At 46.6% G+C, this 26493-nt stretch overlaps 1 protein-coding gene across 1 annotated transcript in view; it reads right to left on the reverse strand.

Annotated features, from left to right (window-relative positions):
• LOC115088588 overlaps positions 1-24797 on the reverse strand; it is a 223390-nt gene extending 198593 nt beyond the window's left edge. The window contains exons 1-9 of the mRNA XM_029596845.1: positions 24664-24797; positions 22747-22856; positions 19636-19771; positions 16859-17065; positions 16487-16682; positions 15558-15688; positions 7926-8126; positions 6223-6344; positions 973-1201 (exon numbers count right to left, since the gene is read on the reverse strand). Coding sequence (XP_029452705.1) covers positions 973-1201; positions 6223-6344; positions 7926-8126; positions 15558-15688; positions 16487-16682; positions 16859-17065; positions 19636-19771; positions 22747-22856; positions 24664-24786 — 1455 coding nt within the window. The 5' untranslated portion in view covers positions 24787-24797. The remainder of the gene's footprint in view (positions 1-972; positions 1202-6222; positions 6345-7925; positions 8127-15557; positions 15689-16486; positions 16683-16858; positions 17066-19635; positions 19772-22746; positions 22857-24663) is intronic.
• Between the last annotated feature and the right edge of the window lie 1696 nt (positions 24798-26493).

The raw sequence follows: 26493 nt of genomic DNA on the forward strand, positions 1-26493 counted from the left end.
CAGTCCTCTGGGACTACCCCAGACTCTAAGGAAGCATTGAAAAGGTCACCAGTGGAGCTTTCAGGACATCTCTAAGTTCCCTTAGTACCCTCGGATGCATTCCATCCGGCCCCATTGCTTTATCTACTTTAAGTTTAGTTAGCTGCTCATAAACACACTATTATGAAAATCGATTGAGATTTACCTCACTGCCAATCTTATTTGTGTTTGCTTTATGTGGCCCTGCTCCAGGCACTTCCACAGTGAATGAACACCGAACAGAAATATTTGTTAAGCAATTTTGCTTTATCCTCATCAGCCTCTACATATCCGTCCCCTTCATCTTTTAAGTCCCACAATGCCACTTTTGCACTTCCTTCTATCACTAACATATCTAAAAGCAAGTCTTGTTACTTTGGGAAAGTCAGGGATGAACTGAAGCCTCTGGCATTACACCAGGAAGAAAACTGAGCCTCGTGGTACTTATTTATCGCATTATTTTATATTTTGAATATAAAAACACCAAGTGTCCTCAGAAGTCGCCTCTACAGTGACTCTCATTTCCTTCCCCTCCCCCTCACCAGCCATCCCCAGGAGCCCAAGCCCATCTAGGTCTGCCTGCTGCCTCCATTTTTTTCCCCCTGACATGCTGATCCGGTCCTGGTTTTATCTCAATGCTGCTTTACGTAGGGAAGACAGAACGACAAGTCCGCAGAGGCAATGGGATAAAACCCAGGACCGGATCAGCTTTTTTGGGGAAAACATATGGATGCACGCGGCAACATTAAGCACATTCCCTCCAGAACCGCCTGGTCAGGAGTCTTGCACCCAGGCCTTCATCATCACCGCTCAGACATAAGGGCTGGACGCCAGGTCCAAACAGGCTGGCAAAAGTATTCGACCCCCTAAAAAGTAATTTCCAGACCTGCAATCGGCCAGTGATTGCAGGTCTGGAAATGATCAAGCATCAGAGATATGAGTGACCAAACCTACGTCTCTTTGAAGCTGTGGCCCGTAGTTGGTCTGGGGCAGCTTCATGGTCAGCCACTCATCCAGCACCAGCTGAAGGACCTCCTTCTCCAGGCCGGCAGCCTGGCTGGCTGTCTGGGGCCGGCAGATGTGGTGGAACTCCTGGAAAGTGTGCTCCAGAGCCCTGGGGATCAGCGATGCGAAGCCAAGCGAAGGGTGAAACTCCAGCAGGTAAATATTCTTTAAGGCAGGGCTTTCAAAACAAGCACAGAGAAATAAACTTGCTTCTGAAAGACATGACATGGACAAAGCAAGCATTCACCTGACTTTCTGAGGAGACTTCTCAGCCTTGTATCGTGACCCCCTTTAGCTTGACCTTCCTTTCAAAGTTCTCACACAGTAATATGCTGCCCAGACATCCTGTACATTGCACATTGAGCTCCTGTTTGGATGCTAGAAATTACAGAGGCTGGCAAAAGTATTCGACCCCCTAAAAAGTCAGCTGATTTGTGTGGATTACAAATGACACTTACAGAGATTGTTCCAGAGAGTATGTTTATTGCAACCAGTATGCTCTTAAATTAAATTTTCCATGTCACAATTCATTATTTCTCTGCATTTTTTTGTAAAATAAAATTAAAAACTGAAAAAAAATGCTGCTTGCATAAGTATTCAACCCCTTCAACTTTGTAGAACCACCTTTTGCTGCAATAACAGCTTTAAGTCTGTCGGGGTAAGTGTCTACCAGCTTTGCACACTGTTTGGAAGTGATTTTTTTTCCCATTCTTCCTGGCAGATTTGCTCCAAGTTATTCAGGTTGGTTGGATGATGCTCATGGACTGCAATTTTCAGACAGTGCCACAGATTCTCGACTGGATTGAGATCTGGACTTGGTCATGGCCATTGTCCAGTTCTTCCCCTCCTATTTCTCTTAATTTGTTAGGATTCTGCCTGGATCATGTGTGTGTGTGTGCGCGCGTGTGTGCGTGTGTGTGCATGTGTGTGCATGTGGTGAATGGGATCCTGCTTGGGATGTATGTGTGTGTGTATGTATGTATGAGAATGGGAGCCTGCCTGGGTTGTGTATGTGAGTGTGTGAATGGGAGCCTGCCTGGGTTGTGTGTGTATGTGTGTGTGTGTGTGTGTGTGTGTGTGTGTGAATGGGAGCCTGCCTGGGTTGGGTGTGTCTGTGTGTGTGTGTGTGAGTAAATGGGAGCCTGCCTGATTGTGTGTGTGTGTGTGTGAATGGGAGTCTGTCTGGGTTGTGTGTGTGAGTGTGTGAATGGGAACCTGCCTAAGATGTGTAAGTGCATGTAAATGAGTCTGTCTGGGAAGTGTGTGTGTTTTGCTTTTTAACTAATGTTGGGCTTTTTGCATTCTCTTCCACTTTTGTAAAATGGTCCTAATATATACAAGTTGTTAAATTTGACCTCCTTGGCCTTATTGTTTTGTAACTGGCTGAGCTCACTGGTTGGAAGAGCATGTAATAAATAAACAATGATGATGATAATGTTGCCTGCAGGCTCTGATACAGTTTCACCCTTTCCCTCCTGTGGAGACAGGTGAAGGAGGGGGTGAGTCTGGAGCAGACACTGCTAAGAAGAAAACAATTGCTCTGCTCTCTTTACTAGCCTCTCCCTTCCTGTAGGCTGCTGGGAGGTGAGGGGCTGGAGTAGTAAACAAAACAGCTGTTTTGAGATTCAGGGTACTGGCCAGTAGATTCAGAGCATGAATCCCGTGTGCCCCTAGCTAGGGATGCCCCTGGCTGTGGGTTATCATGACATTTCTTTGCTTATGAAAGCTTAAGTCCTTCTGCCCTAATCTCACGCTATGTTCAGCCCATCAAGAATTACTTATTATCCCATCACACAAATAAATTAGGCTAGAATCCATTAGAGACAACTGTTTTGTCTGGAATTCACTTCCTCTCAGTGTGCTTTTGGAGAAAGATGATAGTAAACTCAGAAAATCTCTTACAAATTTTCTTTTTACTCAGTTGTATCAGGATTATATCTAATCCTATCTCTTGGTGTGATACTTCTATACACGTGTTTTATAAAATACGCGTATCTCTACCCTGCAACATACGCGCATGTGTATGCTTACATGTGAATATATGCAAAGCACTGAAATGACATATATCAATGCATTGAACACACATATTTTTTAACTGGTGGGAAACGTATGTGTGTATATTTTACATGTGAGTTAAGTAGGACTTACTTATGTAAGTCCCGACTTACACACTTAAAAGGTAAATTTTAAAAGCCTGGCATGCGCATTAATTGGGGATTACGCAAATAAACTGGGCTTGCGCACGCCAAATGGATTTTAAAAGGTGCCCGGACACGTGCGTATTTCTTGTGGTGCGCACATCTCCAAAGTCTTCAAAAAGGGATGTAGGCGTGGTCTGGGGCATAGGTGTTTCGGGGTGTGAACTAGAGACATGCGTATAAATTCTTACGTGCCTGGACCCGCCAAGGTCCCCTGCTGTGTAAGTTATAAAATAAAGAATAGGAAGATTTTTTTGAAGTTTGTTTTTGGAATATTGATTACTATGTTACCCTCTGCTTTACACACATTGTTAATTGTAAACTGGGTTGATGTGATTCTTGTCATGAAATTCGGTATAACAAAAATAATAAATAAATAAATAAATAAATAAATAAATAAATAAGATCTGCAGGGTTTTAATCGGGGGTCGCGTCTTACTGGGGGGAGTGAAGGCTATTAAACTAGGGCATTTAGAGGACCTACCCCTTAACTAAGCAAAGTGGGGATGAGCTACCTGCAATGGTGCTGGTGCATGCCTCCTTTAAAATCCCCTGACTTACATGGTAGAAATGGGATTTGCACACACGAGTGCATATGTTATAAAATGGCTGTGGCCCTGTGCGTGGGCCAACGTATGGGCCTTCCTGCGTGACTTCACTCACCTGACACCGCCTGACCACCGCTGCCGCCTGTGAGCCACGCGGCAGAGAGACGCCGCCACTGCCTTTGGTCTTCGCGGCCTGGAACGTTGCTGAACACAGCTGCTGCTCCTGTTCTCCCTAGGCGCGTGTGCGTGCCCCTGCTCAAGATTTAAAGGGACCGAGGCTGGAAAAGCTCCACAGCCCCTCCTGACGACGTCATTGCTTCGAGCCTTTAAAAGGCCACTTCTCCTGTTGCGCCAGGACTTCACAAGGGTTTCCTGTGGTTTCCGGGTTTTTCGAGGTCTCCTGTTTTTTGTGGTCCTCCGTGTTCCTGGTCTCCTGGTTCCCGTCTACATTGCCTGAGGTCCAGCTCTGGTGTTCCTGTCTTTGTCTCGGGAGTTCTTCAGTCTTCAGTCCGAGTCCTCAGCTGGATCAAGTCTTCTGAGTCCGACTCCTTGGTTTTAGAGTCTGAGTTCCTGAGTCTGAATTCCTGGGTCTGAGTTCCGAGTTCCTGAATTCTGTTCCTGGTCTCCAGAGTTCTTGTTCCAACCATCTGCCTGTCCCAACTGTTCAGAGCCTTCATCCTGTTCCAAGTCCTGAGTCTTCGTCTTGTTTTGTCATCAGTGGCCTGGGCCCTCAGCCTTCATCAGTCCTATGCTCAAGCCATTCCTAAGTGGTTAGTCCAAAAGGGCTTACGGAGTGGCCGGAGGGCTACCCCAGAGACCAGCATGGGTTGCTGGTTCTCATCAGAGATGACCTAGCTCCTGGTTCGTCTGTTCCTGTTCCGAGTCCTCACCTCAGCTTTAGCCTTCAGTTTATCCCAAGGCTCCGGTCTCCAGCTTCAGCCTAGCCCGTGCCTGGATGCACTCACCTGCCAGCAGAGTGGACCACAGCCAGCCCCGGGGTTGGGTCGGTCGCACCACAGCACAGGGGCTTACTCGCAATTTACACGTTTAAAACTGGTTTTGACACATAAATGCACTTTATCCATGTAAGTGAACTTTTGAAAATTGCTAGAATATAAGCCATTGAATTGCCCATAGGATTTACCCGCATAAGTGCACTTAACACTGGCGAATGGCTTTTGAAAAATGATAGTATGTTTCATTTACGCACGTAACTCCTTTGATGTTCCACTTTTTCTTACGATTAGGCACAAGATGGATTACAAGAAGAAATGTTGCAAAACAGACAGTCGTCAATATTCAAGGGGCTTTGTCCAGCTGAGTTTGCACTGAGCCGGCACACCCAAGGTGTGGATAAGTTTGAGCTGGGTAAGACAGGTCGTAGTGGAGAGCACATCTAAAGGGATCCGGGTGAACTTTCAAGCTAATCGGGTATGTTCAGCGGCACTTGTTTCCTGCCGAATATCCGGCTAAAATTACCCGAGTAACTTCCCACCAAATATAGACCTCATAGTACACAATGGGATGAATTTTCCAACAGTTATGCATATGAAAATTAGCAAATGCGTGCATAAGGCGCATCTACTTGCATATTCCGTATTTTACAAAAGTACAAAATATGCATGTATTTTCACTTTCGCTTGCACCTATACACACATAAAAAAGGGGTGGTCTAGGACATTATGGCACGAGGTCAACACTTATGCATCGACAGGTGAATTTTCAAGTTACTCAGGTAATTTTAGCCGATATTTGGCAGGAAACAAGTGCCGCTGAACATACCCGAGTGGCTTGAAAGTTCACCCGGATCCCTTTAGATGTGCTCTCCACTATAACTTATCTTACCCAGCTCAAACTTAGCCACCTTGGATATGCCGGCTCAGTGCAAACTCAGCTGGACAAACCCCCTTGAATATTGACGACTGTCTGTTTTGCAACATTTCTTCTTGTAATCCATCTTGTGCCTAATCGTAAGAAAAAGTGGAACATCAAACGACAACAAAAAAAAAAAAAAAAAGCTCAGAAAACCATCCTATGGATGCCAGTATCCATGCATATCTTTCCAAGGTGAAGTCACTGCTCCTTCCTTCGGCAATCTGGAACGTGAGTCCCCAGTGACTAAGGAGGAGACAGGGACTTGAGGAGGATGCTGCTTACTTATAAAAAAACAGAGCAATAAGAACTGAGAAGTCTGGAGCCAAACAAGACTAAACAGGAAAATAAGCAAACACTGAAAAAAATAACAGACAACCGAGGGGGTAGAAATGCAGGCAGGGTCTCCTGGGATAAGTATAGATGGCATCACATCTTTTGTGGAAGCTTTAAGAGATCACCATCATGGTTTATACCGACATCAGGGCTTCTGCTGCATCCATCTAAAATATCTGAGGCTTCCAAGTCACTCAGGATCAAACTCTCCGTGGCGGGGGGGATTTGTAGATGAATGTACTTACCAGCTGTTGTTAACGGAGATAAGTTGCTTAGAAATTACATTCAGTGGAAGACCGAATTCTGCAACACCGCCTTTCTGTCCTTCTCGCCAAACCTTCTGGACATACTCCCGCTGAGCATCGATCTGTGAACATTATCCCACTCAGTAACAATCTAAATATATTCCCACTGAGCATCAATCTAAACATACTCCCGCTGAGTAACAATCTAAACATACTCCCACTGAGCATCGATCTGTGAACATTATCCCGCTGAGTAACAATCTAAGCATACTCCCACTGAGCATCGGTCTGTGAACATTATCCCGCTGAGCATCAATCTAAACATACTCCCGCTGAACACCAATCTAAACATACTCCCGCTGAACACCAATCTAAACATACTCCCGCTGAGCATCGGTCTGTGAACATTATCCCATTGAGTAACAATCTAAGCATACTCCCACTGAGCATCGGTCTGTGAACATTATCCCGCTGAGCATCAATCTAAACATACTCCCGCTGAACACCAATCTAAACATACTCCCGCTGAGCATCGGTCTGTGAACATTATCCCACTGAGTAACACTCTAAGCATAGTCCCGCTGAGCATCGGTCTGTGAACATTATCCCGCTGAGTAACAATCTCAACATACTCTCGCTGAGCATCGATCTGTGAACATTATCCCGCTGAGTAACAATCTCAACATACTCTCGCTGAGCATCAATCTGTGAACATTATCCCGCTGAGTAACAATCTAAGCATACTCCCGCTGAGCATCGATCTGTGAACATTATCCCGCTGAGTAATAATCTAAGCATTCTCCCGCTGAGCATCGATCTGTGAACATTATCCCGCTGAGTAACAATCTAAGCATACTCCCGCTGAGCATCGATCTGTGAACATTATCCCGCTGAGTTACAATCTAAGCATACTCCCGCTGAGTTACAGTCTAAGCATATTCCTGCAGAGCATTGATCTGTGAATATTATCCCGCTCAGTAACAATGTAAACATACTCCCGCTGACCATTGATGTGTGAACATTATCCTGCTCAGTAATAATCTAAACATACTCCCACTGACCATCAATCAAAACATACTCCCACTGAGCATCAATCTGTGAATATTATCCTGCTCAGTAACAATCAAAACATACTCCCGCTGAGCATCGATCTGTGAAAATGATGCATACTGCTGGCATTAAAACTAAAACATGGTTAAGAACCCCATATCCATGATTGCTAAGGTCCCTCTTCCTGTCACATTGCCAGGATTGTGTCTGGTATTTGGACAGGCTAGGGCAGATACAGCAGGATCCTGGTTGACAGGATGCTGCTCTGTCCTTGGCACTTCAGGTCCAATGATGGAGGCCTTCAGACTGGAAAAATCTCCCTTCTCCAGTGTCCACTCCTATTATACACATGGGCCCTGGATTCCACCTTGTAGTCTGCACAGGCACCCCAGGGCCTTTCCTTGCTGTGCACACAGACAGTTGCTTTCTCTCATTTCTATCTATAGATTTATGCTGTGATGGGCCATAAGCAGTAAGTAATTACAACTCAAAGATATATTTATTTTAAAGCACAATGCATTGGGATGTATGTCCAAAATCTGCCCCCATGACATGGGTGACATGGCAGCTCTGACAGGGACTGTATCGCATTTCCGTCCTATGGGACGACTACTGCATACCACCATGTTTGCGTGGGTATGCGTGCTTCGTACCTGTTTGTTTAGCACATCTCTGACGAGCTGCCGGTGGAGCTGGAGACAGCGGCATTCATCCTGGTAAGCACTCACAAAATAGCGTCTGCCAAAGTCAAACCGAGGCCGGCGGTGCATGATGTTGGTTATTGCTTGTGCCAAGCCAAATCTCTCTTCCGGATCCAAGGAATGCTGGTAAGCTTCATAATAACTGTCAAGAAGCTGAGAGGACAGATCAAAGACATGTTTCCATGAGTGTATCACAGTAGGGCTGCCAAACAGACTCCAGGGCTTGTAGGGACATTTGGCTCCCAGAACCGTAGATAGACTATGGCCATGGCCACAGGTAACACTGCCTAAGGGCATCGTAACACCCTACCACCTAGAAGGCTTGGGAATTGTTGAGGTGAGGGGAAGGTAGGGGAGAAGAGAGGACCATCTGCCCTGGGTGTCGCACCTCTAGGTAAATTATCAAGGCACCGTCTTGCCCCTTGCTCTGATGCAGCCCGTACATACAAAAAAAAATAATGCTCTGCCACAAGCAGCCCCTCCTGATCCAGCTCATGCAGGGCTGAAAAATCTGCAGCTGCCAACAGGCCCAAAAGCATGAGTTAACTGCTGACACTCTCCCTCCCTGGAGCCCAACAGTTTAAAAAAATATTGATTCTGTGTCCGTTAAAAAAACCCAAACACTTATACATATGTTATGAAAACACTGATGCAGGATTTTATAAGACAAAACTAGGTGGAATGTGTAAAAAAGGACAGGCAGCATATTGTAGAAATATAATAATAAAGCAGATAATACATCAAATACCAACATTAAGGAACTAACCCCTTCCATATAAAAGAACACTTTCTTCCAGAATACCTGAATCTTGGAATGACCCAGAGTCCCAACAGTGGCAGAGCACTTTATGCATAACTCCGACTCTGTAATTTGTGCCAAAAAAAGCTTGACGCGGGGAAAAAAACGCCCTGTTCAAAAATTAAATTGTGTTTTCGCAAAATTGTACATTACTTGAAATCTTAACAACAAAAGCGAAATTTGCAGTAAGTACTTTTGTAGGAGCCTGCATTTGTAAATCTGTTACCCATCTAGACTACAATAGAATAAAATCCCATGGCCCCTCAACACGAAGTAGAGATTTATAGAAGGAAGAGCGATTGCCCGGATTCTCAATGTCAAATCATTCTTGCAGCATTTCTCAGTTCTCCTTAATTAATTCCACCTGGTCTAAGGATCTTATATAAAGACCTGCCCGAAGAAAAGCGAAATAATCCTGTCGCTGAAATCCAAATGCTTCCTGTAGTTCCTTAAATTTGAGAAATTCCTCATTGTCGTTCAATAGCTGCCCTATTATTTGTAAGCCCTGGCTTCTCCTCCTCATTTAGGCTCTCAGATTGCAATCCTGGTAAAAAAAAAAAAAAAAAATCAGTGTTACCCATCAGAGGTAGGAAAGGGGAAACCTTGAAATGTAGTTGCAATCTTCGGCTGAGCCACTGCCATGACTTCTGAAGAGGGGTAATTAGACAATGATTGGCCACTGTTAGTGATGTGGCGTGTAAATGCTAGAGACAATGGAGATACTAGGCTTGATTCAACATCAGTGTAATAATTAGTCCTCAACAACCAATCCCCTATATGATGTAAATTTACCGCTATATTGTATAATCTCAAATTAGATAGTGCTAAACCTCCTTTGCCCCATGGTTTCATAAGTTGCTACATCGAAATGCGGGGTTCTTCCCTCTCCACAAACAGACCTGAACTTCCTTGGCAAGATACAAAGGGAGAATAATAAGTACCTATAGCCATTTGGGTAATACCACCATCTTAAATAAATATACCTTGCTCATAAAAGAAAGATTTAATGGTACCCAAGCTCATAATACACATTTAGTAGCATCCAAATACCGTACATGAAGTTGGTGCAATGATCTCAACTCCTAGGACAGTATAACTCCTAAATATTTTTTTTGTCTATCTTCCCATTTAAGAGGAAAATCCCCCACCCAAGCACCTGACTGCCAATCCCCTATTTTGAGAGATTTAGACTTGTCCAAATTCAGTTTAAACTCCACTAACTTCAAATAATGTTGAAATTCCCTTATAATTCTTTCACAGAAATCTCTGGCTCTGTCACATATAACAAAAGATCATCTGCAAATGCAGACAATGTAAAAGGACTGTTGACCCTCTAATACTCCATGTATATGTGTGTTCGCTATTATTTTTCTCAATAAAGGGTCCAAGGAGAGCACAAATAAATAGCGGGGACAATGGACATCTCTGTCTTGTTCCCCAATGTAAAATAAACTCCTGAGACATGTCTCCATTCATCATTGTTCTAGCCCTTTGATTCTTATAAAGAACAAATAATAACAATAAAACGGCCCACTAAACCCACACTTTTGCAAAGAGTCAAACAAAAAGTTCCAATCCACCTGAACAAATGCTTTCTCAGCATCGAAACTGATAAGTAACGAATGTAATTTTTGCCGCACTACACAGTTGATGGTCATCAAAACCTTCCTCATATTCATATTACTGAGACGTTACCTTTAACAAATCCCACTTGTTCAGCGATTACCAACCCATCCAAAAATGGCACCAGGCACTCTGCCATTCCTTTTGTTAAAAGTTTCATAATTCATAATTGAGCAGAGATATTGGGTGATATGCCCCAGGGGTCGTGGAATCCCTACCAGGTTTAAGGCGTTTCTTCAACATCTGGGAGGGCCCAAAAAACTCTCTCCCAATGGGTCACTTACTTTATCTATCAAAATTTTATACAACTCTCCTGGCCGCCCATCTGGCCCTGGTGATTTAAAGAGCTTAGGCCTGGATTTATCAAAATGCGGTAAGTACCGCATGCGATAGCAAAAGGGGTGTGTTTTATGCTAATATAGCAATTTGTGATACCCTTTTCAGATTCTGTGATAAGTGCTGACCTGTTGTATTTCCTGCATTCAACCACTGGGGGACCATTGTTAATGGTCTGAGAGAGAGAGAGAGAGAGAGTGGCCATAATGTCATGGCCCATAGGTAGGTATTTGTATCCCTATGGTAGGCCCACCTAGTAACTCGAGGTGGGGATTAGGTAAGAGTGTAGATTTGATGGCCTTCGGAGTGAGGAAACTCACTCCAGGCCATCAAATCTTCACAAGAGACCACTGTTCTGTTCGTAGGTGTCACGTAGAATGTCAAAGTGGCCCCTAACCCCCTACACTCTTACCTAATCCCCACCTCGAGTTACTAGGTGGGCCTACCATAGGGATACAAATACCTACCTATGGGCCATGACATTATGGCCAGGCTTGCTTGCTCTCTCTCTCTCTCTCTCCCTCCCTCCCTCCCAGGGCTCTGGACCCTTAAATTCACCTGAAATAGGCCTTACAGGAGACATCACAAAGGGCAATGAAACCTTACCACACAGCCTAACACAATTCAAAGAGGTGTAGTTAAAATTGGTGTTACAGCTGTGCAATAGCTCTTCACAGATAGGCTAACCCAGCCCACTCTCCACCCCTAACTCCTCCTATTTTCTGAATTTGCATCGCACCATACAATATGGTGCGATCGCATGCATTAAACACATTTTCGCATGCATTAATGGGGCTTTTTGCATGCGATAAGCCCTTAACGCAGGCGAAAATGCCTTATCGCATTTTGATAAATGACCCCCTTAGACTGATGAATAGCTATCCAGACTTCCTGAGCAGTTACAGGATTATTTAAAACATGCAATTGCTCCGATGGTCAATTTGGTAGAGAAGACGCTTCCAGATATTTATGAATGGTAGTAGCATCACTACTCTCAGCCAGATACAGGCCTTTGTAATATTTATAAAAGATATCACTAATCTCTTTAGTTGAATGTATTAGCCTCCCCTCGGCATTTCTCATTGCCTAATATATTGCATCCCCCTTCTGCTCTTCACTAAATTCCCCATCATATGACCAGGTTTATACCATAATGAAAAAAATAATGTTTATAGAAGAAAAGGCCATATTTTTAGTTCGCTGGTGTATAAGTGTATTCAGTTTAACTTGTGTGGCAAAGTTTTGTGTCTTAGTTTCCACTGTGGGGTTCCTATCCAATAGGAGTTTGTCCTTGTGCAATTGATGTTCAAGCCTCAAAATTTCCCAAGCCATAGTTTGGTTTTTATGTGCCTCATATGCAGTGATGTCCCCTCTTAATACAGTTCATGCTGTTTCTCAATACAGCATAGGTTCTGCCTGATGTTGATTAAATGAATCAAAATCTTTCCATTCCCTTTTTAAATATTCATGGAACTGTAAATCCTTTTATAAATACCTAGGAAATCTCCAAGAGTGAAAGGTGGCCTGCAGTCTGAACCCTTCCAAATCCACCCAGGCCGGCGCTTGATCGGAGATTTCTATGGGACTCACCTCTGCATCCCCTGACTTGCGAAAAAACTAGAGACAGACAGAAAAATATAGTCCAGTCTACCACAAGAATCATGAGCCCTTGAGATATGCATATTGTCTCCTTCCATTGGATGAAGACTACACCACACATGTACCAGATTCAGAGATCTTCACAAATAAGGTAGTCCCTTCGTTTGAGAATAGGTACCAAAGTATTCATGGGGAATCTATCCATAACTGGATCATATGTGACATTGAAATCTCTTCCCAGTACAATAGGTACTTGAGAATATTGTGCAAGGAGATTAATAAAATTTACAAAAAAAATTGAGTATGTATGTGTTTGGAGCATATTCATTTCCCAACACTATAGGTGACCCAAATAATAAGCCTTCAACAATAAGAAAACATCTCATGGGATCCCTAACTATTTTCTTCATCTGAAATGGAAGAGAGCGGCTAATCAAAATTGCAACCCCCACTGTACGTTGCTCACAGGAGGCAGAAAATACCTGACCCACCCATTGCTTGCATAGTTTGTCATGTTCCTCTTTCATTAGTTTAGTTTCCTGTTAAAAAAAGCTATTTGTACCTTATAACCACGGACCCTATTCCACAGACGTTCATTCCATGTGAGTATCCTAGTTGCATGCACCTTATATCAGTGGTAGGCATCTCATATATCTATATATAATACCAAGTTCCATGTGACCTCATGCTCCCCAGCTTAGATGCCAGCCCCCACTAGAGTTCGCCCAAAATTTTATCTCCACTTTTTATCTATCTGCCCCGTGCTCCCTTCACACCCACTTCCCTCTCTTCCCATGTTCCCTGTTCCTCACACAACCCTCCTTTTTACTCCCTCCCTCCTCCCTTCCCAACCCCACTCCTATTACATACCGTACATCCAAAAACTCTCCTCTGGAGAGTAAGAGGTTGTGTGATGTAATTAAGCACTGTCCCCCTTCCTTCCCTCCACCATCATTTAGCATAGGTTCAGTTGCAATAAAGTTATAGCTCAGCCCCCATCTGGCGGAACTGAGTCACTGCAACTGTGAGCTTCAGACACCTTCAGGTTAAAAGCTGCTAGGACCTCCACAGGCCCATATCATATCCCTTCATCTATCAAAAATGCGACATGCCTCAGACACAAAGTTCCCAGGGAACACTCGTGTCCTTCAGAGAGCTCCATGCAATGTGGTACGCAGCTGAGTTCTGCTCACATCCCGCATTAACTCATCAAGGCGAACGCGTCCGGTGCAAACGCTTGTATAACCCCTGCTGACTTGAGTGCTGATTGCACAAAAGCACCAGGTACACATCGTTACCTGGATGAAAACGCATTCGCTCCGACCAACAACCAAGCAACAGTAGTTGCTACACAGAATTTCTCCGCATGCAGTTCTTTTTATCAAAACATTTCCCGCTCAAACTTGCGGCATAAAGCTTGGATAATGTATAAGCAGTTTGAACAAACCCATCACACCCGTGTTAACCTTCCAAGACCTTAAACAGATAGATAGTGGGAGAAATTCCAGGCACAGCATCCTTCCTACCAAGAACGAGCTTTTCTTAAGTGAACCAAGTTTTCGGGCCTCTTCCAGCTGCTCAAAAATGTGCATGGATCCATCGTGCCAGATACGCAACCTGATCCGGTGCCGCACAGCGAATCTGACTGGTTTCTCCACCACGAGCTCTGCACATAGTGTAAATTCCTTGCACTTTCCTGATACTTGGAAGGAATAATCTTGAAAAACTTTGCACACTCTTCTCCTGGTATTTCAGTTTGCGACACATACAATACGTATCGCACAATGATTTACTTATGCGCGAAGTTTCAGGCTTTTGCTACGACGAGGCCCGACCTTCTCTTCGACTTCCTGGCCAGGGTGCCCTCTCCATCACCAGGCTTTCTTGTAATTCCATCAAGGTCAGCACTTCAGGGATCCATTTTTCCAAAAATCTGGCGAGACTGAGATCCTCTCCGGATTCAGGTAAGCCCACAATCCTTTTCTAAACCCTTCTTTTTATCTCCTCGGCTTTTTTATTTGTATTTCCAGCGTCAGAGCCTTCCTTGTTGGCGCCACCGCATCGTCTTTCACCGCCGAGAGCTTGGGCCCTCCCCTCGCTCAATCCGCGGACCTAACCTAGTAACTGAATTTTTAACTTCCGCGATTTGCTCTGATGTCGCACTCAGCTTTTCTGTCAAGGCTGCTCCTGCCGCTGTGGTCGTCAGCCATAACTCGGCTGGAAAGAGTGGGCCCCGCCGCCGTCTCAGAGACAGCCACTATCTCACCATCCGCTTCTCTCACTTCAGGGCTCATTTTAAAAGCCCTGCGTGTGGGACATCGGGGAGACATAGGCGGGGATCTTGAGAAGCTTATAAAGATTTTTGCCAGAGGCCAGCCTGGGGTCCGTTCTCCGGCTAGTCCTCACCACTTGGCATCACAATATCTTTCATGCATATGGCTATTATCCATTTTTATCATTCCTGCTCTACAATACACTGGCTGTCCTCTTGGTCTACAGACCATTTGGCTTTGTCTAGCAAACTGATTGTGCTTTTTTGGCCTCTTATTTTATAACCCTTCCTCAGTGGAAAAAGGTAAACAGTGGAGTGCCCCAGGGATCTGTACTTGGACCGGTGCTTTTCAATACATTTATAAATGATCTGGAATGGAATACGATGAGTGAAGTAATCAAATTTGCAGATGATACAAAATTATTCAGAGTAGTTAAATCACAAGCAGATTGTAATAAATTGCAGGAGGACCTTGTGAGACTGGAAGATTGGGCATCCAAATGGCAGATGAAATTTAATGTTGCACCTCAGCTCTTACGCTGTCCTCCTCTGAGGACACACTCCCTGTACCTGCTGCTTGTGCACAGCCCATTGGTGCAGGGTGACACAGTATCACTTCAGTTCTTACACTGTCCTCCTCCCAGGACACACTCCCTGTACCTGCTGCTTGTGCGCAGCCCATTGGTGCAGGCCTGCAGTGGTCCCCAAACCTGTCCTGGAGGGCCACCAGCCAGTCGGGTTTTTGGGATATCCTCAATGAATATGCATGAGAGAAGTTTTGCATGCACTGCCTCCATAACATGCAAATTTTCTCTCATGCATATTCATTGTGGATATCCCAAAAACCCGACTGGCTGGTGGCCCTCCAGGACAGGTCTGGGGACCACTGGTGCAGGGTGACACAGTATCACCTCAGCTCTTACGCTGTCCTCCTCCCAGGACCCACTCCCTGTACCTGCTGCTTCTCTCTCAGCAGAGTAGTTTCCCAGCACCACATGTCCAGCAGCACAGCAAACCGATCCACAGTGGCAAGAGCCCAGCCTGCCTGGGCCTCTTTCCCAGACTCCCACTTGCTCAATCGGAGGCCTAGAACAATACACATAAGGAAGAGGAAAGCACTTAAATCTTACCTGTCTGTGCAAGCTTTTCCATATCTGTGTAATACCTGAACTTGCTGTACATCACTTCCCAAATTTTGTTTATACCTGGTCTGGTTTCCTGCTTTTTTTGTTATATTTTATTCTTTTGTATTGTTTTCCTCATTTTATTTTTTATCTTATTTATGTATATTCACCAGATGTTTGGTTTTATTTTATCATTTTGTTATATTATGTTTTGCCAAACAGGTTGATTCAGTCTTGGTTTTGCTGCATGCATTCAGTTGCAGTGCTAGTTTTCCAATTGGTTTCCCTAAAAATAACAAATATTTTATTTCTTACACATTCTGGAATGCTGGGTCGGTTGCCTTTTATACAAGGTGAAATATTGAAGATGCCTAAGCTGTCTGCATAGCTGGTGACATCACTCTAATGCAACCAACAGCGAGGCAGCTTTAACAATGCCTGGTGACATCACTCTAATGCCACCAACAGCGAGGCAGCTTTAACAATGCCTGGTGACATCACTCTAATGCCACCAACAGCGAGGCAGCTTTAACAATGCCTGGTGATATCAGTCTTACTGGAAATATTTAGCAAAGCTGGCAGCAAAAGTAGAAAGATAAATCTCAGGCTAACTTGGATTTTTCTCATTCAAATGGAAAATCTGTGGGGAATTTTGGTCCCAAAACATATTCTTGGCTCAGTAAAATGCCACAGGGTCTGCAGTGAAGGATATTGGTAGGGGCCGAGCAGATGGGTGCGTCCTGGCGCTTGATCGGCTTACTTGTCTCCCTCTCCATGTACTGACTGGCCACCAGCAGCAGCTGCTTTTCCAGCTCCTTCAGGTCGCTCATGGCCGCGCTGTACACGATGTAAGCTCCCCGCTGGTCCTGCGTGTGCATGCAGCCATCACCGTCCACACTGTAAAAGTCGTCATGATTATCGACCTCTGAGAACTCCATAAACTGCATGCTCTGCACCTGCAGAGGAGATCAAGGATCATAATCCTGCTATCGGGTCGCTGGGCACATAACAGACCTGACGGTGAAAAGAATTATCATCCACCTCGTTACTGCTAAATACTAAATTAAACAAACTATTAACGGGCTAGAAACAGGCAGGGTAGTAGCTGATCCGTTTCTAGGACAGGCTGTACCTGGAAGTCGGCGGGTGTGTAATGCACATAGTGATGAGATCCGAGTCCTCCGGGAACGCCGGAGCCTCCTCGGGCAGCATCCACCCAGCAGGAGTGGTCCCCAAGGGTAGACACCAGCTTCCCAGCACTCAGTCGAAGGTTACAAGTGCTGATGGTTAAGCTTCGCTCAATGGATCGGAAATAGTTTAGGATACCCAGGCAAAAGCGCTGAAACAAAAACAATTTAGCAGACCATAGATTAGGAATCTTAAAAAAAACAAGCCAGGACTGACCGAGTATTCCTGCATGGTGTTGGGGGACACTCTCCCCTCTGACCCAGTACTGACCCAGTGTCCCAGCATGGTGTTAGGGGGCACTCTCCCCTCTGACCCAGTGTCCCAGCATGGTGTTAGGGGGCACTCTCCCCTCTGACCCAGTGTCCCAGCATGGTGTTAGGGGACACTCTCCCCTCTGACCCAGCACTGACCCAGTGTCCCAGCATGGTGTTAGGGGGCACTCTCCCCTCTGACCCAGTGTCCCAGCATGGTGTTAGGAGGCACTCTCCCCTCTGACCCAGTGTCCCAGCATGGTGTTAGGGGACTCGCTCCCCTCTGACCCAGTGTCCCAGCATGGTGTTAGGGGGCACTCTCCCCTCTGACCCAGTGTCCCAGCATGGTGTTAGGGGACTCGCTCCCCTCTGACCCAGTGTCCCAGCATGGTGTTAGGGGGCACTCTCCCCTCTGACCCAGTGTCCCAGCATGGTGTTAGGGGGCACTCTCCCCTCTGACCCAGTGTCCCAGCAAGGTGTTGGGGGACACTCTCCCCTCTGACCCAGTGTCCCAGCATGGTGTTAGGGGACTCGCTCCCCTCTGACCCAGTGTCCCAGCATGGTGTTAGGGGGCACTCTCCCCTCTGACCCAGTGTCCCAGCATGGTGTTAGGGGGCACTCTCCCCTCTGACCCAGTGTCCCAGCATGGTGTTAGGGGGCACTCTCCCCTCTGACCCAGTGTCCCAGCATGGTGTTAGGGGGCACTCTCCCCTCTGACCCAGTGTCCCAGCATGGTGTTAGGGGGCACTCTCCCCTCTGACCCAGTGTCCCAGCATGGTGTTAGGGGGCACTCTCCCCTCTGACCCAGTGTCCCAGCATGGTGTTAGGGGGCACTCTCCCCTCTGACCCAGTGTCCCAGCATGGTGTTAGGGGGCACTCTCCCCTCTGACCCAGTGTCCCAGCATGGTGTTAGGGGACACTCTCCCCTCTGACCCAGTGTCCCAGCATGGTGTTAGGGGACTCGCTCCCCTCTGACCCAGCACTGACCCAGTGTCCCAGCATGGTGTTAGGGGACTCGCTCCCCTCTGACTCAGTACTGACCCAGTGTCCCAGCATGGTGTTAGGGGACTCGCTCCCCTCTGACTCAGCACTGACCCAGTGTCCCAGCATGGTGTTAGGGGACACTCTCCCCTCTGACCCAGCACTGACCCAGGGTCCCAGCATGGTGTTAGGGGGCACTCTCCCCCTGAGCCAGTACTAACCCAGGGTCCCAGCATGGTGTTAGGGGGCACTCTCCCCTCTGAGCCAGCACTGACCCAGTGTCCCCAGCATGGTGTTAGGGGGCATTCTCCCCTCTGACCCAGCACTGACCCAGTGTCCCAGCATGGTGTTAGGGGGCATTCTCCCCTCTGACCCAGCACTGACCCAGTGTCCCAGCATGGTGTTAGGGGACACTCTCCCCTCTGAGCCAGCACTGACCCAGTGTCCCCAGCATGGTGTTAGGGGGCATTCTCCCCTCTGACCCAGCACTGACCCAGTGTCCCAGCATGGTGTTAGGGGACTCGCTCCCCTCTGACCCAGTACTGACCCAGTGTCCCAGCATGGTGTTAGGGGACACTCTCCCCTCTGACCCAGTGTCCCAGCATGGTGTTAGGGGACACTCTCCCCTCTGACCCAGTACTAACCCAGGGTCCCAGCATGGTGTTAGGGGGCACTCTCCCCTCTGAGCCAGCACTGACCCAGTGTCCCCAGCATGGTGTTAGGGGGCATTCTCCCCTCTGACCCAGCACTGACCCAGTGTCCCAGCATGGTGTTAGGGGGCATTCTCCCCTCTGACCCAGCACTGACCCAGTGTCCCAGCATGGTGTTAGGGGACACTCTCCCCTCTGAGCCAGCACTGACCCAGTGTCCCCAGCATGGTGTTAGGGGGCATTCTCCCCTCTGACCCAGCACTGACCCAGTGTCCCAGCATGGTGTTAGGGGACTCGCTCCCCTCTGACCCAGTACTGACCCAGTGTCCCAGCATGGTGTTAGGGGACACTCTCCCCTCTGACCCAGTGCCCCAGCATGGTGTTAGGGGACTCACTCCCCTCTGACCCAGTACTGACCCAGCGTCCCAGAATGGTGTTAGGGGGCACTCTCCCCTCTGAGCCAGCACTGACCCAGTGTCCCCAGCATGGTATGAATGAATACTTCAAAGCCAGGATTAGAACTGAGGCACAGAGAAACAAAACTGGCTCTCCTAAGGTTACATGCAGACAGTGGCAAACAGAGGATTAGAACTGAGGTCTATGGGGATACAAAGACTTATCTAATATCACAGAAAGTCAGTAGGAGAAAGATTTTTCTCATCCCGCTGTGATGTCTTCCTGGCTCTGAAATCACTGCGCTAATCACACGAGTCACTCCTGATAATGCTACGCTTATAGTCATTACGCTGTATAAACAGATATAAGAGACCGTCCCTGCTCCAGAGTGCTTATAGGCTCTTTTCTGTATAATCCATGCTCTGCGAGAGGGGTTGCTTTACCTGAAGCTCCCGGATTCTCAGGTGACGCAGGTAGAGGAAGGACAGGTAGGCCCCCTGCATCGTAACCGGGTCCTTAGTGCTGTCATGGGTCTCCTCATCTAATCCCAGCAGCTGCAGGGTGCTCTGGTAGCTGTACCTTTTCCAGAAACAGAAAAACACAGATCCTAAAAATCTCTGGATGCCTGCTGAGTTCTTTACACCTGGGGACACCCCTCCCCCCAATACACACCCACACATCCACCCGCACACACTTTATCAAGCGGTTTCTCCTGTTCTCTGCATATGGAGAAAAGGCTTTGAGAAATATGGACCCCACATCCAAAGCACCAGGCATGAGTGAAACAAGTTTTCCTGCATTTCTGCAGTCCCTCGTGGGAACGGACGCTGCCCTGCTCTCTGTAAGAGACTCCCGCCTGCCTCGCCTGCCTGAGATCCGCCCTCCCTGCGAGCAGGAGGTTCCACAAGGCACTAACCTCCCCCTCCCACTCTGAAAATCAGTGCAAAGGGCCCGCGTAGGAACCCCACGCTGCCCACAATCTCGGCTCCAAAATCCAAGTGATTGGCTTCCCAGATTGGCGGTTCTGCAGCCTAGCTCGGCTGGGGTTGGAGGGTGCTGCAGAGGGTCGGGGGGGGAGGGAGTCCCAGCTATTGGTACGGGCCACTTTCGGTGGCTGGATTCAGGGCCCACGACTGCAAGGTTCCCGGAAGGACTGCTGGGGCGTGGCTCCTGGCTTCAGCATCGTTGCTGGCAATGGCCATGCTAGGAAAAGTGGGAGGGAGGGTCTATTAAAATAGAGGGAAACCTCCCCGGGGCAGCTGCCAGTGTAAGCTCATGGAGCCGGGAACCCAGAACTGGTTCCAGCTGAGGAGGGAAAGACGCATTACCAGATCTTGTGAAAGTTTATTCAGGCGTTTACAAAATCCAAACTCTTCCATCAAAGCCCAAGCCCCATGCCAAGAATAAACCGGAGGATAGTGCAACGACTTCCTAGTGAGGTGTAAAAAGGCCAACGGACCCTTCACTAAGATTTACGCTTCTCCCGCAGAAGGACATATTGGAGCTGGAAAGAGCAGTGAGTGGACTGAATCGTTTTGCTATGGCCCTCTCTCTAAGCGTGGCCCGTGTGGTATAGTCCTAGACCAGAGCTTTCCAAACTTTTCATGTTGGTGACACATTTTTTAGACAAACATAATTTCACGACACGGTAATTCAGTCTACTAGTAAACCAGAGGTTAAAGGTTAAACGAACGAAACATATTTCGACAATTTATGTATGTTTCCTTAAATATATACATAAATAAAATGTTTCACGACACAACCTCTCTCATGAAAACCTTAAATTTATATTAAAAATATATATTCCAAGATTCATGTTATTGTTATAATTTATGAGAAACAATAATAAAACAAATTGTCTGTCCCCCACACACTCATCTCTCTCCTCCCCCCAGCACATGTCTGGCCCCCACACACTCATATCTCTCCCCCTCAAGCACATGTCTGTCCCCCCAGCACGTTTGCCCCTCACTCACTCATCTCTCTCTCCCCAGCACATGTCTGGCCCCCACACTCATGTACCTCGTCTTTTTGATTGTTGCCAGTTAAGTGCTTCACTCCCTTCCATGATCACCAGACACTGCTGCTTGCAGTCAGTACTCCTCATGGCCAGGCCTCATCGGCAGCAGCAGCCAATGCAAGGATGGCTGGGCTCATTCCACCCACCAAGCCCCCCCAAAAAACGCGATTGACAGCAAAAATCACCCAATAATAAGCAACCCATAAACTGAAAAAAAAAAAGTGAATCTCTAGAAAAAAAAAAAGCCCAAACTCGCATCAGAGTTGACCGGGCTTGCGCAACATACCTGCACACTGCAGGCGACACACTAACGTGTCCCGACACACAGTTTGGAAAGCTCTGTCCTAGACGCTGCTAAGAGAAGGAAAGAATATGGAGCTGGGAGAGCTTTGCCTTCGGGCCCCTGAGTTTCCTGCAGCGGGTGCAGAGAGGGCCCCACGCAGTCTGTCCCTGCAGTGGTGCCCCCGGCATTGCGCAGAAGCAGCTGTTCCTGAGGGATCCAGCTGTGGCGTGGAGGGAGTAAATCCCTCACTGGGGGTCTGTCCTCGGGTCTGAGTTCCAAAGACTTTCGCAACCAGAAGCGTTGCCAACCCAGCAGGTACATCCGGGCACCGACCCGGCGCCAAGCTGTGGGAAGAGGAGAAGAGAGTAAAAAGTGAGAGGAGAGGTGATTCAGACCTTTGGAGTAAAGAGACAGAGGGTCTACGAGGGTTCAAGGGAACCCGAACTGCAGGAAGGAAGTGAGGGGGTTCCCAGGAGGGTGAGCAGCAATGGATCAGAAACCCCTGTTTGCATATTTCAACTTGGTATTGTGGATGCAACAGGGAGAAAATGTGTCATTTGCCAAACTGTGTCTTTTGATCAAGTTTCACAGCGCAAATTTTATTTTGGAACACCAAATCCCCAGTTTTAGGCCTGCAAATGGTCATCTGAACATGTCTAGTGGGGGGGGGGGGGGGGCAGGGGGCGTTTGTACACATAAAAGTGTACACAAAAGTGGTTACAAAGCAGAGTGCTGGGGGAACAGAACTTTCCGTTTTCTAAAGTCTGCACGCAGAAAGGTGGAACTCTGCTCGTGCATGTCAGCACGGGTCACACACACACGCCTGCAAATTCTCAGAGCAGATTTATGCACATAAATTGAAAACTCTGACTGACATCTGCGGGTACAAAATATTCCTTTATTGCAGTGAGAAGGTGCAATTAGCTTGCCAAGGCAGCGGAGGGCGCCGCAAGCAGAGGAATGAAAAGGAGAGGCAAAGTGATATCACTATAGCCCAAGTGTTGATGGGTGATGTAGTTCTAAAGGGCCAGGCACTGTGGAGGCAGGTTTCTGCCACATTCTTGATGAATCTGGAGTTGTGGTTTTGCCGTCTACTTTAGGCAGCCTGTTCTAAAATGAACCCTCCTCCCCCCCCCCCCCCCCACTTTCCGCCCCCTGAGAATATACCACTGCAGGGCCACAGAGGTCCAGGTGGGTTCAGTGTTTTACCAAAACGTTTCTGGGAGACGCATTAACAGTCCAGACCCGTACCCTGCCTCCTGCTTCTTCCTTGGGGATGAGGGCTGCTTCCTGACACCCCCGGTGTCTGCGTCCATCTGACTCTGCTGCAGAGTAACTGCGCTGTCACCGAGGGGCTGACCCTGACCAATGGAGGCAGAGAATGAGAGACAGTCAGAGGGAGAGGGAGATGTTAGCACTTATCATGTAACATAGTACAAAGTTCTGTTGTGCTAATGCTGTATGTCAGTGTATCTGTCTACATTTGAGGGGAGGGGGTGTACTTGTTATTTCTACTATTTTGCAAATTGTGTCTATAATTGCAATCACTTTATAGATATATTACTTTAGCAAGATGAAAAAATTGTCATGGCAATAAAGTTATCTGACTATGTAACTATGGATTTGCGATTGTGTATATCATCTGTGTGTGTGTGTGTGTGTGTGTGTGTGTGTGAGAGAGTATAGGGTGTATATATTTGCAGTTATGGGGATATATGTGTGTGTAAGTATATGGGTGGGTGCATGGGTATGACTGTGTACATATGGATATGCGATTGAGTATTTGGATGGGTGAGTGTGTATGTGTGTGAGAATGGAGATTTATGAGAGAGTAGGTATATGGTGGGTGAATGGGCATGACTGTATGTATGGATATGCGATTGTGTATTTAGATGGGTGAGTGTGTATGTGTGTGAGAATGGAGATTTATGAGAGAGTAGGTATATGGTGGGTGAATGGGCATGACTGTGTATGTATGGATATGCGATTGTGTATTTAGATGGGTGAGTGTGTATGTGTGTGAGAATGGAGATTTATGAGAGAGGTATATGGTGGGTGAATGGGCATGACTGTATGTATGGATATGCGATTGTGTATTTAGATGGGTGAGTGTGTATGTGTGTGAGAATGGGGATTTATGAGAGAGTAGGTATATGGGTGGGTGAATGGGCATGACTATGTATGGATATGTGATTGTGTATTTAGATGGGTGTGTGTGTACGTGTGATTGTGGGGATTTATGAGAGAGTAGGTATATGGTGGGTGCATGGGCATGACTGTGTATGTATGGATATGTGATTGTGTATTTAGATGGGTGTGTGTGTATGTGTGTGAGAATGGGGATTTATGAGAGAGTAGGTATATGGGTGGGTGAATGGGCATGACTATGTATGGATACGTGATTGTGTATTTAGATAGGTGTGTGTGTGTGTGTTTGTGATTGTAGGGATTTATGTGGGAGTAGGTATATGGGTGGGTGAATGGGCATGATTGTGTATGTATGGATATGTGATTGTGTATTTAGATGGGTGAGTGTGTATGTGTGTGAGAATGGGGATTTATGAGAGAGTAGGTATATGGGTGGGTGAATGGGCATGACTATGTATGGATATGTGATTGTGTATTTAGATGGGTGTGTGTGTGTACGTGTGATTGTGGGGATTTATGAGAGAGTAGGTATATGGTGGGTGCATGGGCATGACTGTGTATGTATGGATATGTGATTGTGTATTTAGATGGGTGTGTGTGTATGTGTGTGATTGTGGGGATTTATGAGAGAGTAGGTATATGGGTGGGTGCATGGGCATGACTGTGTATATGAATGTGTGTGGGTTAGTTGCTTTAGCAACCCATAACATTAGCAAAATGTTGGATATTTCTGGGAAAGTCACAGCTGGATCTGCCTCTGTGCAGTCTTCTCTTGCATCTGCCAGCTCAGAATTAAAACAAATAGAGCTTCAAGCCCCTTTCCTGGGGGCCTGTCCCCTCTTCAGATTCCCCCCCCCCCCCCTTCCCGAGAGCATCTTTAAGGGATTGTTCGTGAGGGGTAATGTGCCAGACATCCTGTGGACGCAAGGAGAAGAGGGGTCAGATGTGATGTGGGTGTAATGATGAAAGGGGCTTCCCGAGGACAAGGCCGGGTCACATGCATGTTCTTAGTGGCTCTACCTGCTGCAGCTCCACACTCTGGTGGTAAATCCTTCTCCAGACATGGATGCTCTCCTGACCTGAGAGCGAGTGCACCGGGGCTGGATCCAGCACGGCCGCAGCATGCTCCTTCAGAGTCTCCATTACTTTCTCCACTTTGGAAACCTGATCTCAGACACATCAAGAGAAAGCAGGAGGGGACTGTAACAAGTCAGAGTCATCACATGCAGCCCCCATCACCTACAGCTTCCACTTTTATGCACGTCCACCTCCACCACCACCACCACCACCACCCATCCCTGCCATTGGTTAAAGCAGCGACAGATCCCGCAAATGAAAAGGGAGAGAGGCTCAGAGCAAACATGAGGAAATTTTCTTTTGCTGAGAAGGTGGTGAATACCTTCAATCATCTCCCAGCACAGGTGGTACCAGCCAGCACCATGTCAAAGTGTAAGTATGCTCAGAACAGATGTTGAAGACAGTGGTAAAGCAGCAAAGTGAGAAATATAAGAACATGCCATACTGGGTCAGACCGAGGGTCCATTAAGCCCAGCATCCTGTGTCCAAGGCACAAGTACCTGACAAGTACCCAAACACTAATGCATTTCTCCTCCAAGAACTTATCCAATCCTTTTTTAAACCCAGCTACACAAACTGCACTCTCCTGGCAACAAATTCCAGAGTCTAATTGTGCATTGGGTGAAAAAGAACTTTCTCCGATTAGTTTTAATTGTGCTACTTGCTATCTTCATGGAGTGCCCCCTAGTCTTTCTATTATGTGAAAGAGTAAATAACCGATTCACATTTACTCGTTCTAGACCTCTCATGATTTTAAAGACCTCTATCATATCCCCCCTCAGCCGTCTCTTCTCCAAGCTGAACAGCCCTAACCTCTTCAGCCTTTCCTCATAGGGGAGCTGTTCCATCCCGTTTATCATTTTGGTCGCCCTTCTCTGTACCTTCTCCATTGCAACTATATCTTTTTTGAGATGCGGTGACCAGAATTGTATACAGTACTCAAGATGCGGTCTCACCATGAAGCGATACAGAGGCATTATGACATTTTCCATTTTATTCTCCAAACTTTACAGCCTTTCATTCCCCCTTCCCTCCCCATGAAATTAAAACTTATGTATTCTTTTCCATTTTTAAATGTATTAACTTCCCCAACCTAAAAAGGCAGATTTCATATGGAAAATAGACATTCGAAGTACAATGTTCTGAAGTAAAATATCACTTGCAATATTATATAGGGATACACTGTATAAAATCACACTTTCAATAATAATACTTTAATACAGTGATTTTCAACCTTTTTTGAGCCGCGGCACACTTTTTACACTTAAAAAATCCCAGGGCACACCACCAACCAAAATAGCACAAAATGACACTAAAACAGTACATATTATACATATGTTTAAAAATATAGATTCTAAATGTATCTATACTCATTCAGTGTGAAACCTGGGCCTGTTTCGATGAACACAAAAGGGATATCCTGGCAGGAATGGTGGAAAGACACACACGAAGCTCTTCCTCAACAGTTCTCAGTCTCTCCCTGTTTTTAGTTTTTATGGCAGTCAAGCTTGAGAAGCCCAGCTCACATAGATATGTGGTTGAAAATGGGAGCAATGTCAAAATAGCTTTGTTGGCCAGAATGGGGAACTCCTTGGCAACAGATAACCAAAAACTGTCTAAAGGAAGATCAGCAAACTTTAGCTTTAAACCGCGATCTTGCTTCAGTTCAATGAGTTCCTCTTGCTCCTTTAAAGTCATGTCCTTTCCAGCAACGGATAATGAACTGTATGGGTCCCTAACCCAGTCAAGGCATTCTGTGAAGGCTGAAGAGAA

This window comes from Rhinatrema bivittatum, chromosome 3, assembly GCF_901001135.1.
Source record: "Rhinatrema bivittatum chromosome 3, aRhiBiv1.1, whole genome shotgun sequence".
NCBI lineage: Eukaryota > Metazoa > Chordata > Amphibia > Gymnophiona > Rhinatrematidae > Rhinatrema > Rhinatrema bivittatum.